General features: G+C 38.3%; 1 protein-coding gene across 1 annotated transcript in view; it reads right to left on the bottom strand.

The window, feature by feature from the left end:
• Positions 1–5,243: 5,243 nt before the first annotated feature.
• The window catches only part of AGO4 (argonaute RISC catalytic component 4), a 30,489-nt gene continuing 20,859 nt past the window's right edge, over positions 5,244–14,873 (bottom strand). The window contains exons 13-17 of the mRNA XM_006867529.1: positions 13,413–13,728; positions 13,135–13,269; positions 7,951–8,052; positions 7,483–7,682; positions 5,244–5,352 (exon numbers count right to left, since the gene is read on the bottom strand). Coding sequence (XP_006867591.1) covers positions 5,244–5,352; positions 7,483–7,682; positions 7,951–8,052; positions 13,135–13,269; positions 13,413–13,728 — 862 coding nt within the window. The remainder of the gene's footprint in view (positions 5,353–7,482; positions 7,683–7,950; positions 8,053–13,134; positions 13,270–13,412; positions 13,729–14,873) is intronic.

Raw genomic sequence — 14,873 nt, 5'->3', positions numbered from 1 at the left:
AAAAGTTATTTTTCCCTTTTCTAAGTTCCCCATTCATTACCCATTGTCATTGAGTTGATTCTGACTCCTATAGGATGGAATGTTTCCAAGAGTGTAACCTTTATGGAAGCAGACAGCCACGTCTTTCTCTAATAAAGCAGCTGGTGGATTCAAATCACCCACCTTTCAGTTAGCAACTGAGCACTTAACTACTGGACAACCAGGAGTCCTAGTTCCTCCACAGAACCCTGTAATTTTATGCTCAACAGCAGGTGTAATGAATTCAGACAGGCTTGGATTCTAATTCTAGCTTTGTCACTCCATAATTGTATTACTTAGCATCATTGAACCTGTCTCTTCATCTTTAAAATGAGGACACCACCATCAACCAAAGGACATAGACTAGGAAAGATGTCAATAAAGTGACTGGATGGCGCTTAACAACAACAACAAATATAGTAGACACTAAAATAATGTCAATCTGTCTCCTCCTCTTTCCATCCCATGCTCCATATTCTAAATGAACTCTTTGAAGAATTAGGTTTTTACTTTTCTTGTCCCCAGCGCCCACACAGAGCTTGCTATGTAGTTGTTCATGATAAATGTTTGATAAATGACAAATATGGAGGAGATATTATGCTAATGAAAAAAAATAACTTCCTTGTAGTCCAGTTAGCTATATGTAGGTCTTGTTCTTTGATTATCTATAAATTCCCTGAGGATAAGGACAGATTGTATAAACATCTACATCGTCCCTGTTACAAGTTAGCAAAAGAGCTTTGGTAGTAAGAACTGAAAGAATATGAGACTGGATAGCCATTGGCTCCTTGGAAACCCTATATTTGGTTACTATGGGTTGGAATCGACTCTATGGCACTTAACAACAAGCCTCAAATTGGGTGATTTGGACAACAAGGGGCCCTTTTCCTTTGGAGAGGATCAGTCTCATCATTTATAAAGTATGTAGCCATACTGCCCTCTGGAGATTGCAGATGTTTCTCAAGACAGCACTTCCCATTAAGAGCTGTACCCAGGATTCTGATGAAACTTGTAAAATTATTCATATGTGAAGTTTTGATAAGAAGCTCTTCTAAAAATTCCCGAAGAGCAATTCCTAAAAATAGGGAGACCCAAGATTTAATAACACAATGTTTCCCCAATGTTCTTCATTCTCAATAAGTCACCCAAATGGGGACATGGGTTTAAGAAAGCAACCATGTGTGTTCCCATTACAGTGCACTCTATATTTATTATACAACTGAAAAGAAAAAAAACAACGTTTGGCACAAGAATGCCAATTTGCTCTTTTTTTGTGTGGACACATGAACACAAAATACCCCTGCAGGCCAAAAAATAATCAAAATTTAAACAACCATCATCTTATCTCAACATGGGGCTCTAACCCCTCCCTTCGTAGTTTAGAAAGTACCTCGTTTTGCTAGAGACATACATCCAGCCCAAATTTAATAAAATACATTTCAAAACATTACAAGTCTAACAATATAGAAACAAAAATTACACCATTAGTCAAATGAACAAATGCAAACATTTTCAGCCACTAGACATAGAAAGAGCATGAATATGTCAATAGCAAGGGATAAGAAAATTATTAACCAATAACAAGATCTTTCCTTTAATTTTATAAGGAAAAATCTTTGGCGTTGAAATAGTATTGATACAATGCTCTCAGTCTCCACTTTCTTAAAATGAAAGTAGAGCTACCACCTTGCTACTGAGCAAGAAAATCTTACAGCACATCCACAAAGGGTCACTAGGCTGGGGCAGAGAGGGTGAGCCTTGTTAAACAGTGTATCTGCACAAGGATTACCTTTTCCCATTGTAAGGGTAGGTAGCTGAGCCAGGTAGATAAGGTCTGATATAGACTGGGCACCAGATCCTAAAATATAGATCATATAGAACATGTCTGCTTGTAAACCAACACCTTTGGAAGCAGCAAATAGAACTTACAGTAAGAATGAATATATTTTGCCTACCCAGACTGCTGGCTGCTTTAAACAAGCTAGTTCACTTTTATTAACCATTCAAAATGCAACAACTAACAACAATAAAACATAATTGATTCAACATTTGGCTATTCATAACTTTCTTACCTAATCTTGCTCCCCAAATTGTTACTCTTTAATGTTGCTACATTTAAATCTTTCACACTACTTGACAGTGCCTAAACAGGATACATTGTAAAAAACTAAACACCCTAAAACTACTTCTAGAGAATGCACACCTCCCCATTGATTGACACATGCATAACCATTCAGTTAGTTTCAAGGGGTTACATATTCAAATTGTCAAGCCAAATGAAAACTATGCATTCAAACTTGCTTGCAGTAGTATTGCAGCAACTCTGATTTTGCAATAATTACCTCTTAAAAATTCGCCTCTCAGCATAGTAAGTTTTCATTTCCCCAATAATTCTAGTTCCTCCATATTTCTTTCCTTTTGTCCCAAAATGACAGCACTGCACCCTTAAAGGTACTGTTTTCCTATATAAAAATAGGCCTCCCGGCTTTTCCTCCACCACACTGATTTGCCCCAGTGTATTAGAACTGATTAAAGTCTTCCAAGCTGTACTGTTTGAAGTTGAATGTACAGCCCAAGTGTTGACCAGAGTAATCAGGGTTTCCCAGAACTCTGCCTTTGCTCCCTGGTCTGTACTTGCCAGAAGATGGTGAGATGTGAGTTTCTTCTGTGCATTATTAACAAGCAAGCCCGAGGCACTGAAGTGCAGGTGTGGCACCCGCTGGCCAGCCAGCCAGCCAGCCAGCCAGCAAGAGTTCTTCACATCCTGGACTCCAGCAAGTCTTCCTTCTAAACACACTTCCATTTTTCCTCCTCTTGGGTCCAGAGTGGCCATGTTGAAGGGTATTTTTCTGTGCTCTCCCTGAACAAGTGTGAATAAAAGCAGCAGCCAGCCCCTCACAAACATGTCCTGATTTGTATTATCCAAGTGAGGTATTTGCAAAAAAAAAAAATTTCAAAGGAAAATCTTAAGAAATAAACATCTGCCATCTTTTCACTCCTGCCTATATTGTGCCTCAGTAACAGAGCTTATTTCATCCCAGTATTTGCAGAGGATAAGAACGTCTGCACTCATCTTAGAGGGCTATAGGGCTCAACAGACAAAATGTTCTGAAGACCAGTTTCAGCAAACACTGGTGGTGCCTCTGATCCACAGCACATGGAAATGTAAACTTCAATGTATTTACAAGCTTGTTAAAAGACTGAAGAAAAACAGTGCTTTATAGTGCTGGGATTTTGAGAAGGCGAGTTTAAGAGATTTAGTTCAAGCAAACACCCTTCACCATTAGATGCAGTGTTTTCCCACCAGCGGTCTTCAGACAGAGGAGGTAAAATTGTTACCATCTTGTGCCTGTCTCTTCCTCTAGTACCTTTCTTAGCCATATGGAGTGTGGAGGGTGGCTCCAGGCCTTTTATACCCTTCTCCATCTCTCACTCCTGAGATTCTGGGGCAGAAAATCACAAATCAGTCCAATCTGGGCTGGGAAATACTAGTTGGAACTACTAAGACTCTATGTAACTGTTGTCCATTCACAAAGTATTATCTACACTAAATACAGAAAAGTAACCCTGGTGGTACAATGGTTAAGCTCTGGGAAGCTAACCAAGAGGTTGGAGATTCGAACCCACCTGCTGCTCTGTGGAAGAAAAGACCTGGCAATCTGTTGTTGCAAGGACTTCAGCTTTGGAAACTCTATGGGCAGTTCTACTCTTTCCTTTAGGGCACTGTGAGTCAGATTTAACTCAATGGCGTACAACAACAGACCCAGATACAGTTTCCTTTATATTTCAATTGATGCTTGCTTTAGATCAACTCTCTTTGTCTGGATAAGAAAGGAACTATATCTTCCTGTGAGTGGAATCCAGAATCTATTCAGAAAAATCAAGTTTTTCCACACAGTGTTAGTTTAATAAAAGGAAGGACACCCCATCCAGTACATTTCGGGTTGAAAGAGGAGCAAAAACTTTGCACTGCAAAAATTGTATGAGTAACCTTGATTCCCGGGATGGGGGAGGGGTGACTTTAAATGCTGGTACATTTTTGTAAATTGCAGCATTGCTCATTGCACCTTAAGGATTGGCAAAGCCTATCCAATAAGGAAGCATCCTGGTTCTAGCTTATTTTAAAATGAAGTGACAGGACACCAACTGTGGCTATAAAACAGGTAAAAATGAGTCTTTAAAAAGGCATGGAAATATATGTCTTTTTTTCTGACTGGTTTCAGAAATTGCCAGGTTATGATATATAAGAAATAGCTGATAAAATCATACTGAAATCTCATCTAGAAAACTACATTGTCATGGGGGAAGAAGAGGAATCTTAAAAAATGTTTATTGCCAAAGTTAACTTTCTATGAGAAAAGTTTAAAAATCATTTAGATCTAACAAACCACACAGCAGCATAAAATGGGCACTTGGAAAACTTGGAAAAATACTAAAAGCTAATTTTTTTTTTTTAAGAGGGGGAGACATGAGTACTTTTACCATGGCAGTGTTAGATGTCACTGGGACATGCAGTACATCTGTTTATGTTACACATTCACGAAAGTCAACTAAATAAGACAACTGCCTGTCCAAATCTGAAGCCAAATATAGTGCAAATTGCCTGGCAGCCTGTACTTGCACCAGCACAAGTCTGCAGAGATCAATAAGATAAAGTAATAAAACTAATAAAACTCTGTAAAACTTTCAAAAATTAATGCTCATTAAAGGCATTTACAGTGGTGAAGTCAGAAATCTCCATTAAAAGTCTATGGACCCACACAATTAAATAGTTACACTGAACTGAAGTAGATTGTTTGATTTCTCTCTCCCATCTATGCGTACATCCCGCTTGATGAATACCAAAAAAAGGAGTAATCTTCTCTTATAAGACTAGAGGGATGCGGTGAACACCACAGCTAGCAAAATATTCCATAGAAACCTTTCCTGCAAAGTTCTTTAGAAAGTTCAGGCTGATCAGCCTTTGCACGTTGAGGTAAAAATTCAGTCCAGTGCATCAGAAAAGATAATCTATGAGTATCTATTCTTTTTTTAAAAAAATGGCTCAATTCTGTTGATGCCTCAGACAGTGCTGCAAAGTATAGATTCAGTGCAACTATTTCGAGCTGCTGGTAGAACACCACCTGAAGTCAACTTGGCTGTAGCTAGAGGTGGTAGGCATTTCATTTGAAACATTTTGAGGCTGCATGGGGTGCCACATTGGTTGAATTCCTTTTCTGAGACTCTTAGGCAAAGTACATTGTGTGCTGGGTATCATGGTGGATTTGCACAGCCTTAGCCAAGGCCTGAGGATCTCGGCCATTGCTCTGTCCTGATACATGACTGCCTTCCGCACTGAAAGAGAAAACAAAACAACAAAAAACCATGTGTAATGGAAGACCACACCAAACTGGACATGTACACATAGCACAAATAGTATTGGATTCAACAAGATCATGAATCCAAGCCTTGAATCCTTAATGCATTAATTATGTCTCACTACACTTCTTTTTGCCTAATGGAAAAAATGCAATAAAATTTACTTCATGGGTTGTTGGAAGAATTAAAAAAGTAATAACAATCAATGCAAATTGTTACATGAATTAATAAAGTAATGCCCAAATCCTTAACAACGCCTAAATAGGAATCTCTACTGCCTGTCATATTTGGTTAATTCCTATTTATCCCTTCAGGCTTCTTTGGAATATCATTTCCCCCAAAGAAATCTTCCCCAGCTCTGAAGTCCAGGTCAGGGCCACCTGGAACAGCTTTCATAGCATCCTGTACCGTTCTTTCACGGCACTAAACACAAATGATGTTACATTATTAATTTGATCATTATTTCTTTTTCTATTAGAAGGTAAACTCCAAGAAACCAGTGACTATGTCTATCTTATTAATCACTGTATCCCTTGTACTTAGCACCTAGTATATGCTCAATAAACACTTGTTAAGTGAGTCAATTAGCGTGTCTAGCACAGTGCTGGTATACAGTAGAGACTCAACCAATGTTAGTGTGCCACCAGTGTCTTCTTTCTTTCCCTACTAGCTGCATGACTTTGGACAAAAACTTCTATGACCTTAGTAACAAGTCCTTTGAACTTTGGTTTCTTGAGGCATCAATAACAACTTCTGAACATTCCTGCTAAAGGAGCCATGTAACATAAGACACAAAAGACTTCATTCACTGTAAATCCTCACTCCCCTTCTGACTTCTCTAGTTGTTATTATTTTTATCATCTAGGTTTAAAATCTCAGTCATCTTTTACTTTATCTCTCCTCAACCGTTCAGACCCAACTAAGAGTCAAGTCCTGCCTATTCTATCCCAAGAATATAATTTGTCATTTAACAAAGACAAGCTTGCTCTTATATACTTTCCCAACTTCATTCTTGCTATTCCTTTTTTTATATTCTCCAGCCAAAGAAAACTTGCTTTTATCCTAACATGTCACTACTTTTTCTTCCTTTCTATTAATTGTTCCTTCTGCCTAGAAAAGCTGGCCAAATCTTGCCCAGCTAGTTCCTTCTTACATCTTCTCTGTCTTTGCTGGATGTCCCATTGCATCTTTATCAATACTGTTTTGGACTCATTGTCAGTTTTTATATTTGCTCATATTGCTACCTCTATTGAAACATAAAATCCCTATGGACAGGAAATATATCTTACTCATCTCAGTAGTTTTAGTCTCTAGCACAGTACTGGGCACACAGTCAGTGCCAAATAAATGTGCTGAATGAATGAATGTACTTGTACATTACAGAATGGGAGGTGCCAAAGCTGGGCATGTTCCATAATAGCACATCTTCAGCCCTTACAGAAATAGACTTGCAGTGGAATGTCTACTATTTAGCAGCTGAATTCAGACTTGGGGAAGAGCCCAGAAACTGCTACACTTCACAGATGGTCATTTGGAAGAGAAATTTAATGCAGAGAGCTTGTTTGGTATTTAATAGTAGCTCCGTAATAGGCCAAAACATCTCAAGAGCTCTATTTGGAGGTAACATTGGTCTGACATTGTTCTCCTCCACATACACCTAGATTCACTCTGATGCATTCTTCCTGCTTATATTGAAAGCAGAGTGAACTGGTAAGGACCTCCCCCTTGTATCAGGTGGAATCCATAGACCAATCTCTAGTTGGAGCCAGGGTACTGGGCTGACCACATTTTGAGACTACGCGGGACCAGAACAGAACTGAAGTACATTTGGTTGCATGGGAAAACCACAGCCAGTTTCAAACTAGATTCTTTTCCTTGAGCAGGCTGCAGGTAAACCATACAAGTACAAACAAGTCTAAGAACTTCTTGGACCAAAAGTCGCATTATAAATTCTCAAAGGCACATGCAATTTTATTTGCTCCTAATTTGCAATCTAATCTAAGCCTTAAGAAGATGTTTAAATCTTCCAAAAAGTTTTCTTAAGTAACTTACTTTTTAACATGCTGCTAAAATAGGCAGAGGTTTTATTCTGCCTTAGACACTTGCCTGTCATGATCTTTATCCACCAGATGATACCTTGCCCTAAATGCTACAAGCCGGGCATAGTATGCAGGGGCTGGAATAGAGACTGAGCGTGTGCACCGCACATAGGTGTGACACAGCTGGTAAGTCAGTAGCTGGAGCTCATCTGCAGTAAAGCAGTTGTCATCCCACAAGACCTGGTAATGTGAAGGACGGCTGGTTCCCTGGAGAGAGAGAGTTTTCTGATGAATACATTTCTGATACTGGTTGACTACCTGAGCAGAGGGAAGAATTGAAACTTACTCCTTAAACTCAGTATTTCTACCTACCACACTTACAAACTGATACCTAAACCAAAAGGCAACAGTTTTAGGCTCTAAGCATGCACAGTATGCATGGTGGTTAACAACAAGTCTACTCAAGTTAGTTGCTCTATGAGTATTTACAAAATCACCCTATCAAGTCAATGATCTGGACCAACTTCCCAATTACCTGAATTCCTGCATGACTACAAAGGTAAAAGTCAAACTCAGATGGATGTGTGATGGTACTATCCACTGTAGTGCCTGCAGGTACATTGCCACTTTTTCCCACCTACAAAAAAAAAAAAAAGGAATGAGTCAGTCAAGTGCCAAACTCTACTCAGGCCATTTTCTTTCTTTTTTCTTTTTTTTTGTGGGGGGAGGGGTGTCTTCTTTTGTCTAAGTTGGTGACAAGTTGGTACACTGATTTTAAGTCAAGTATTGAAAACCAGTTTAATGCAAGATATTGAATCCTCTGTAATTTTCTCTTACCTCAATTGTTTCATCTTTAACTATTTTCTCAAATACACTTCAGGATTGCTAGGGAAATATATGCTAAGCATTATTTTACCTTGATCTAGTTACAGATGCCACATGGATATATTAATTGAAAAACAAAAACAAAAAAACTGAGCTTTAATAAAATAAACTTCCTGACCAAAAAGAAATAATCAGATATGTTCCTTACACAAAATAAAAATTTATCTACTTTTAGTAAAAATCTGATGAAGGAAATCTTTGAACTGGTTTACCAGATTCAACAAAACAGATATTTTTTCTGGAGTCAATAAAAGAATTCAAGTCACCAGCACTTGCATTATCAGGAAGGAGGCAGTGAAAAGGGACTCAAAAGTTTTGATTTAGGCCCAATCTTGCAATTACATCTCTTCAACAAGGCAAAATCTCTTTGGTATTCAATCTAATCATTTATAGAATTAAGTGGTGATCTCTTGTACTTTTACAATTTGAAGATTCTTCTAAAGTCAGAACTCTAAAATCAAACTTCTAGAAAGGTAGAGAGAAAGGCAGAAATGCATTTACAAGGAAAGGAATTAAATTTTGCTATTTGATTAGTTTTTATTCTCTTTTGTTGTATAGCAGGATGTCTATTTAGCATATAGGTACAAAATTTGATGGAAGTTTATTTGGCTCCCTTCTAACTGGTTACCTTCAGCTGACAATCATACACTAATGTATACAATAACATCTCTGAGTATGTTGCTGTCATTAAGTGCCGTCGAGTTGGTACTGACTCTTAGCAACACTTTATAGGGTTTCCGAGGAGTGGCTGGCAGGTTTGAACTGCCAACCTTGTGGTTAGCAGTCCAGTGCTTATCCTACAGTGCCATAATGGGGAGGGAAAAAAATCTCATTTCATCAAATTCATTATGTGATCTTGGGTACCTACTAGAAAGAGAGTACGAAAGACGAAGACTGGCCATCCTAGTTTTCAAGGAACATTCTGTCTATGCTTCTTCCAACAGATTGGCTTGTTCTTTTGGCAGTCTATGGTACTTTTAATATTCTCCACCAACACCATAACTCAAATGCATAATTTCTTCCATGGTCTTCCTTATTCACCTTCCAACTTTCACTTGCATATGAGGCTACTGAAAATACCATGGCTTGGGTAAGGTGAACCTTAACCTCAAACTTGCATCTTTGTTCTTGAACACTTTAAAGAGGTCTTGTGCAGCAAATTTGCTGCTTCCATGAGTGCTGATGGTTGATCCGAGCAAAATGAAGTCTTTGACAACTTCAATCTTGTCTCCACTTATGTGGATATTGTTTACTGGTCCAGTGGTGAGGATTTTTGTTTTCTTTACATTGAGGTGTGGTCTTTGATTTTCATGAGTATTTTAAGTTCCCTTTGACTTCAGCAAGCAAAGTTGTATCAATCAACTGCATATCTCAGGTTATTAATGAGTCTTCCTCCAATCCTGATGCCATGTTTTTCTTCATATAATCCAACTTCTCAGATTATTTGCTCACTATACATATTGAATAAGTATGGTGAAAGAATACAACCTTGGCACACACCTTTCCTGATTTTAAATAATTTGTTCTTTTTGAAAAACTCCCTCTTGATCTATGTATAGGTTCCTCAGGAGCACAATTAAGTGTTCTGGAATACTCATTCTCTGCAATGTTGTCCATAGCTTGTCATGATCCACACAATCTAAAGCCTTTGCATAGTCAATAAAGCACAGGTAAACATTTTTCTGGTATTCTCTGCTTTCAGCAAAGATCCATTTGACACCAGCAATGGTATCCTTCATTCCATGTCCTCTTCTGAATCCAGCTTTAACCTCTGACAATTCTTTGTCAATATATGGTTGTAGCTGTTTCTGAATTACCTCTAGCAAAATTTAACTTGCATGCAATATTAATGATATTGTTTGATGATTCCTGCAGTCTGTTGGGTTGTGTATCTTTGGAATGGGCACAAATATGGATTTCTTCCAGTCAGTTAGCTAGGTAGCTGTCTTCCAATTTCTTGACAGAGATGAGTGAGTGCCTCCAGTGCTGCATCAGTTTGTTGAAAGATTTCAATTTGTATTCCATCAGTTCCCGAAGCCTTGTTTTTGCCAATGCCTTCAGTACACCTTGGACTTCTTCCTTCTTGATCATTGGCTCTTGATCATATGCTAACTCTTGAAATGGTAGAACAGCAACCATTTCTTTTTGGTACAGTGACTGTGTATTCTTTTCATCTTCTTTGGGTGTTTTCTGCATCATTCAATGTTTTCCCATAGAATCCTTCAATATTTCAAGTAGAGGCTTGAATTTTTTCTTGAGTTCCCTCAGCTTGAGGAATGCAGAACACGTTCTTACTTTTTGGTTTTCCAACTCCAGATCTTTGCACATTGCATTATCATATATGACTTTGTCTCCTCAAGCTGACATTTGAAATTTTCTGTTCAACTCTTGCCTCCTCATTTCTTCCATTTGCTTTAGTATCTCTACACTGGAAAGCAAGTTTCAGAGTCTCTTCTGACATGCATTTTGTCCTTTTCCTTCTTCCTTGTCTTTTTAATGACCTTGTGATTTCGTTCTGTATGATGTTCTTGATGTCATCCCACAATTCTTCTGATCTTTGGACTTAAGTGTCTAATACCTCAAATCTGTTCTTCAAATGATCTCTAAATTCAGGTGAGATATGTTCAAGGTCCTATTTTGGTTCTTGTGGACTAGTTTTCATTTTCTTCAGCTTCTACCTGAATTTGAATATGAACAATTGATGGTCTGTTCCACAGTCTGCCCTTGGTCTTATTTTGGCTGATGATAAGGAGCTTTTCCACCATCTCTTTCCACAGATGTAGTCAATTTGATTTCTTTGAATTCTATCTGGTGAAGGTCATGTGTATAGTCATCTTTTCTGTTGTTTAAAAAAAGGTATTTGCAATACAATGAAGAAGTCATTGGTCTTACAAAGTTTTATCATATAATCACCAGAACTGTTTGTATCACTAAGGCCATATTTTCCAACTACTGATTCTTCCTCTTTTCTAACCTTTGCATTACAATCACCAGTAATCATCAATACATCTTGATTGCATGTTTGATCAATTTTAGATTGAAGTAGCTCATAGAATTCTTCAATTTCATCATCATTGGCTTTAATGGTTGGTGCATAAATTCAAATAATAGTGGTATTAACTGGCATTCTTTATAAGAGTATGGATATTATCCTATCACGGACAGTGTTGTACTTCAAGGCAGATCTTGATATGTTCTTTTTGATGATGAATGCAATGCCAGTCCTCTTCAATTTGTCATTTCCAGCACAGTAAACCATGTGACTGTCATATTCAAAATGGTCAATACCAATCCATTTCACCACACGAATGGCTAGGATATCGATGTTTATGCATTCCATTTATTTTTGATAATTTTCCATCTCCCTAGATTCATACTTCATATATTCCATGTTTTCATTAATGGATGTTTACAGCTGTTTCTTTTCATTTTAAGTTGTACCCCATCAGCAAATGAAGATCTCAAAGGCATTATCCATTCCCATCATCGTGGTCAACTCTACTTTGAAGAGGCAATTCTTCCCTTGTTATAGTTTTAGTGCCTTCCAACCTGAGGGGCTCATCTTCCAGCACTATATCTGACAATATTCTGGTGCTGACAGTGTTCCACTGCTATTTATCAGGTTTTCAGTGACTAAATATTCTGAAGTAGGCTGTCTTTCCTTTTTCTTAGTCTCTCTTCATCTGGAAGCTAAGCAGAAACATGTCCACCATGGGTGACGCTGCTGGTATTTAAAATACTAGTGGAGTAGATTCCAGAATCACAGCAACATGCAAGTCCCCACAGTATGATAAACTGACAGACAAATGGAATTATAGAGATTAAGAATTACATAATACATATGAGTATTTTGGAAGAACACAATTCAATTCATAACATTAACTTTCCTGGTTTACACATAAATGTCAGATTGTAAATAGGTTTGTTGATGTTGTTGTTGTTAAGTGTCATCAAGGTGGTTCTAACTCATAGCGATACTGTATAGTTTCTAAGGAGTGACTGATGGGTTTGAACAGCCATTCTTGTGGTTAGCAGTCCAGTGCTTATCCTACCATGCCACAATAACACAAAATGCCTTTTTTCAAATGCTGCAAATTGTGCCAAAAGTTAACATTTGTTTACTAATTTAATTGTTACAACAATCCTTGAGATAGGTAATGTTCTTAATTTCATTTTAAAGATGAGAAGATTATTGTTTAGAGAAGCTAAGTAACTTGCCTATGGTTAGGAAATGTAACATCATAAGCCTTCAATGTCTGTGCCCTAAGAAATCCTGCACTGAATGAAGTAAAACAGTTTAGGACAGAAATTCTCCATTATACCCAGGAGCCTTGGTTCAGGCATTGGCAACAAAAAATGGCAAATGACAATAAAGTGCATATTAAAAAAATTATTTCCTTTGGAGGTTTCCTATATCTCTATAGCATACCTGGCATTTTTCTGGTGTAACAGAAACCAGCATCTCTGTCACATAGAGTCTCGAAATCTGCATCTTTCAGAATTGATCATCTAAGCCCAGTTGCAGTTAGTATTATTTATCAATAACTGAATATTGTTGATGTTATGCAGTGGAGTCGGTTCCAACTATATAGGGTTTCTGAGGCTGTAAATCTTTATGGGAGCAGAAAGCCTCATCTTTCTCCCGCAGAACAGCTGATAGTTTCGAACTGCTGACCCTGAGGTTAGCAACCCAGTTTGTAACTACTACGCTACCAGAGCTCCTTAACTGACTATTAGGCACTTCTAAATTTAAAGTAAAAAATTACGTATGTACCCACTCAAAAACACATTCACAACCATCTCAGGTAACAAAGCTTACACTAGTTCTCCTTACCCTTTCTGTTTTATCTGCACAGAAAAGTCGTGTGTGATGTCTTTTCTGCACCACAATATAGGTTATTCCTGGCCGGTAATCTTCTTCCAAGCTAATACATGCCTTTCGAATTGCTATTAGTTCTGGCCAAGCTACCTAGGATGAAAAATGGAATGATGTTTAATTGAGAACTGTCCTAGCATCTCTCAGATCTGATTTTCCCCGGGTAGCAGATGGGAAGAAACTCCATCAGACTCTTAGAAGCCCCAAAGAGCAACAATGGAATAATGAGAGAGTACCTGTTTCATTTGTCCCTCAGATACCCCTCCACGGTAATAGATGATGCGGGTGGGTTTGAAGCGGGTAGATTTGTAGAACTGAATCAGCAGCTCTCGAACCATGTTAGTAAGGTCCTGGATTACCTCCTGACTGTAGAGGAGTTCCTGGGATATCTCCTGACGGGAGGTCTGCACCCGAACGGTGGCACAGTACCGGCTGGGATGGCCATCCATACTGCCAACAACAGCAGCAATGGAGGGCTTCTTCCCATCCCCTGCAGGGGGATGTGTGACATCTGCTCCCAGGAAGATGACTGGCTGCTGGAACACTGAGGGCCTGCTCAGATTTAAGGAGATGTTGCTACTATCAGATACACACATGAAAATGTTTGGGTTTAGGAAACTCACCAGATATAATCACAGACATAAAAGAGGATAAAGACTTGTACCCACTGGAAGACAACTTTAAGACTCTGTAAGTATCTGTACAAGGAGCCCTTGTAGTACAATGGTCAAGTGCTCAACTGAAAAGTCCCTGGTTTGGCCACACCAGCCACTCCAAGGAAGAAAAATGTGGCGATCTTCTTCCGTAAGGATGTAGTATACTTCTGGAAACCTTATGGAACACTTCTACTCTGTCCTAAAGAGTTGTTGTGTGTTGGAAGGGACTCAGTGGCAATAGGTTTAGATTTTTTTGGTAAGCATCTATACAATCAATACAATGAAGCTGAATTGACTGAAGAAGTGAAAGTGGCTTTTTGAGAATAGTAGGAAGGAAATATTTAAAATAAAAGAGAACTGGACTCAAGTTTAACAAAATCTCAATGTATAAAGGGAAAAACTTCCTAACCTAGTCTCCTATGGTGTCCTGGAATTTCTACAACTGATACAGAATTCCAGAAGGTATATGGAACTTGCACAGAAACCCCAATTCTTTTTAAGATGAGACACTTGGGGAAGAAAATCAAATCCCTCTCCACAGTATTTATCATTGATTCCACACATTTTACTTGTTTTTTTTATGGTCTAGTCCTCTATCTACACTAGGATGCAAGCTTCATGAGGGAAGGAATTTTGTTTTATTTTGTCTTGTTCATTGTAGTAATCCTAACACCTAAAACACTGCTTTGCTGTTATTAAGTGCTGTGGAGTCGATCCTAACTCACAGCAACCCTGTAGAGGCTTTCCAAGGCTATAAATCTTTTTGGGAGCAGAGAGCTTCATCTTTCTCCTGTGAAGCAGCCAGTGGGTTCAAACCGCCAATTTTATGGCTGGCAGTACAGTGTATCAGCACTTAATAAGTATTTGTTGAAAAAGAAACTCATTTATTTGGCATAGATTTCTCTATCTCTAAGGTATCTGTCCATCAAAAGTCACCATTTGACAGAGTGCATAGGCAAAACACAGGCTAGATAGGGTTTCTGAGGTTCTAAATCTTTACAGAAGCATATCGCTGCATCTTTCTCCCATAGTGATTTTGAA

Source organism: Chrysochloris asiatica, unplaced genomic scaffold (assembly GCF_000296735.1).
Source record: "Chrysochloris asiatica unplaced genomic scaffold, ChrAsi1.0 scaffold00106, whole genome shotgun sequence".
NCBI lineage: Eukaryota > Metazoa > Chordata > Mammalia > Afrosoricida > Chrysochloridae > Chrysochloris > Chrysochloris asiatica.
This window is presented reverse-complemented; position numbering and strand designations above follow the sequence as displayed.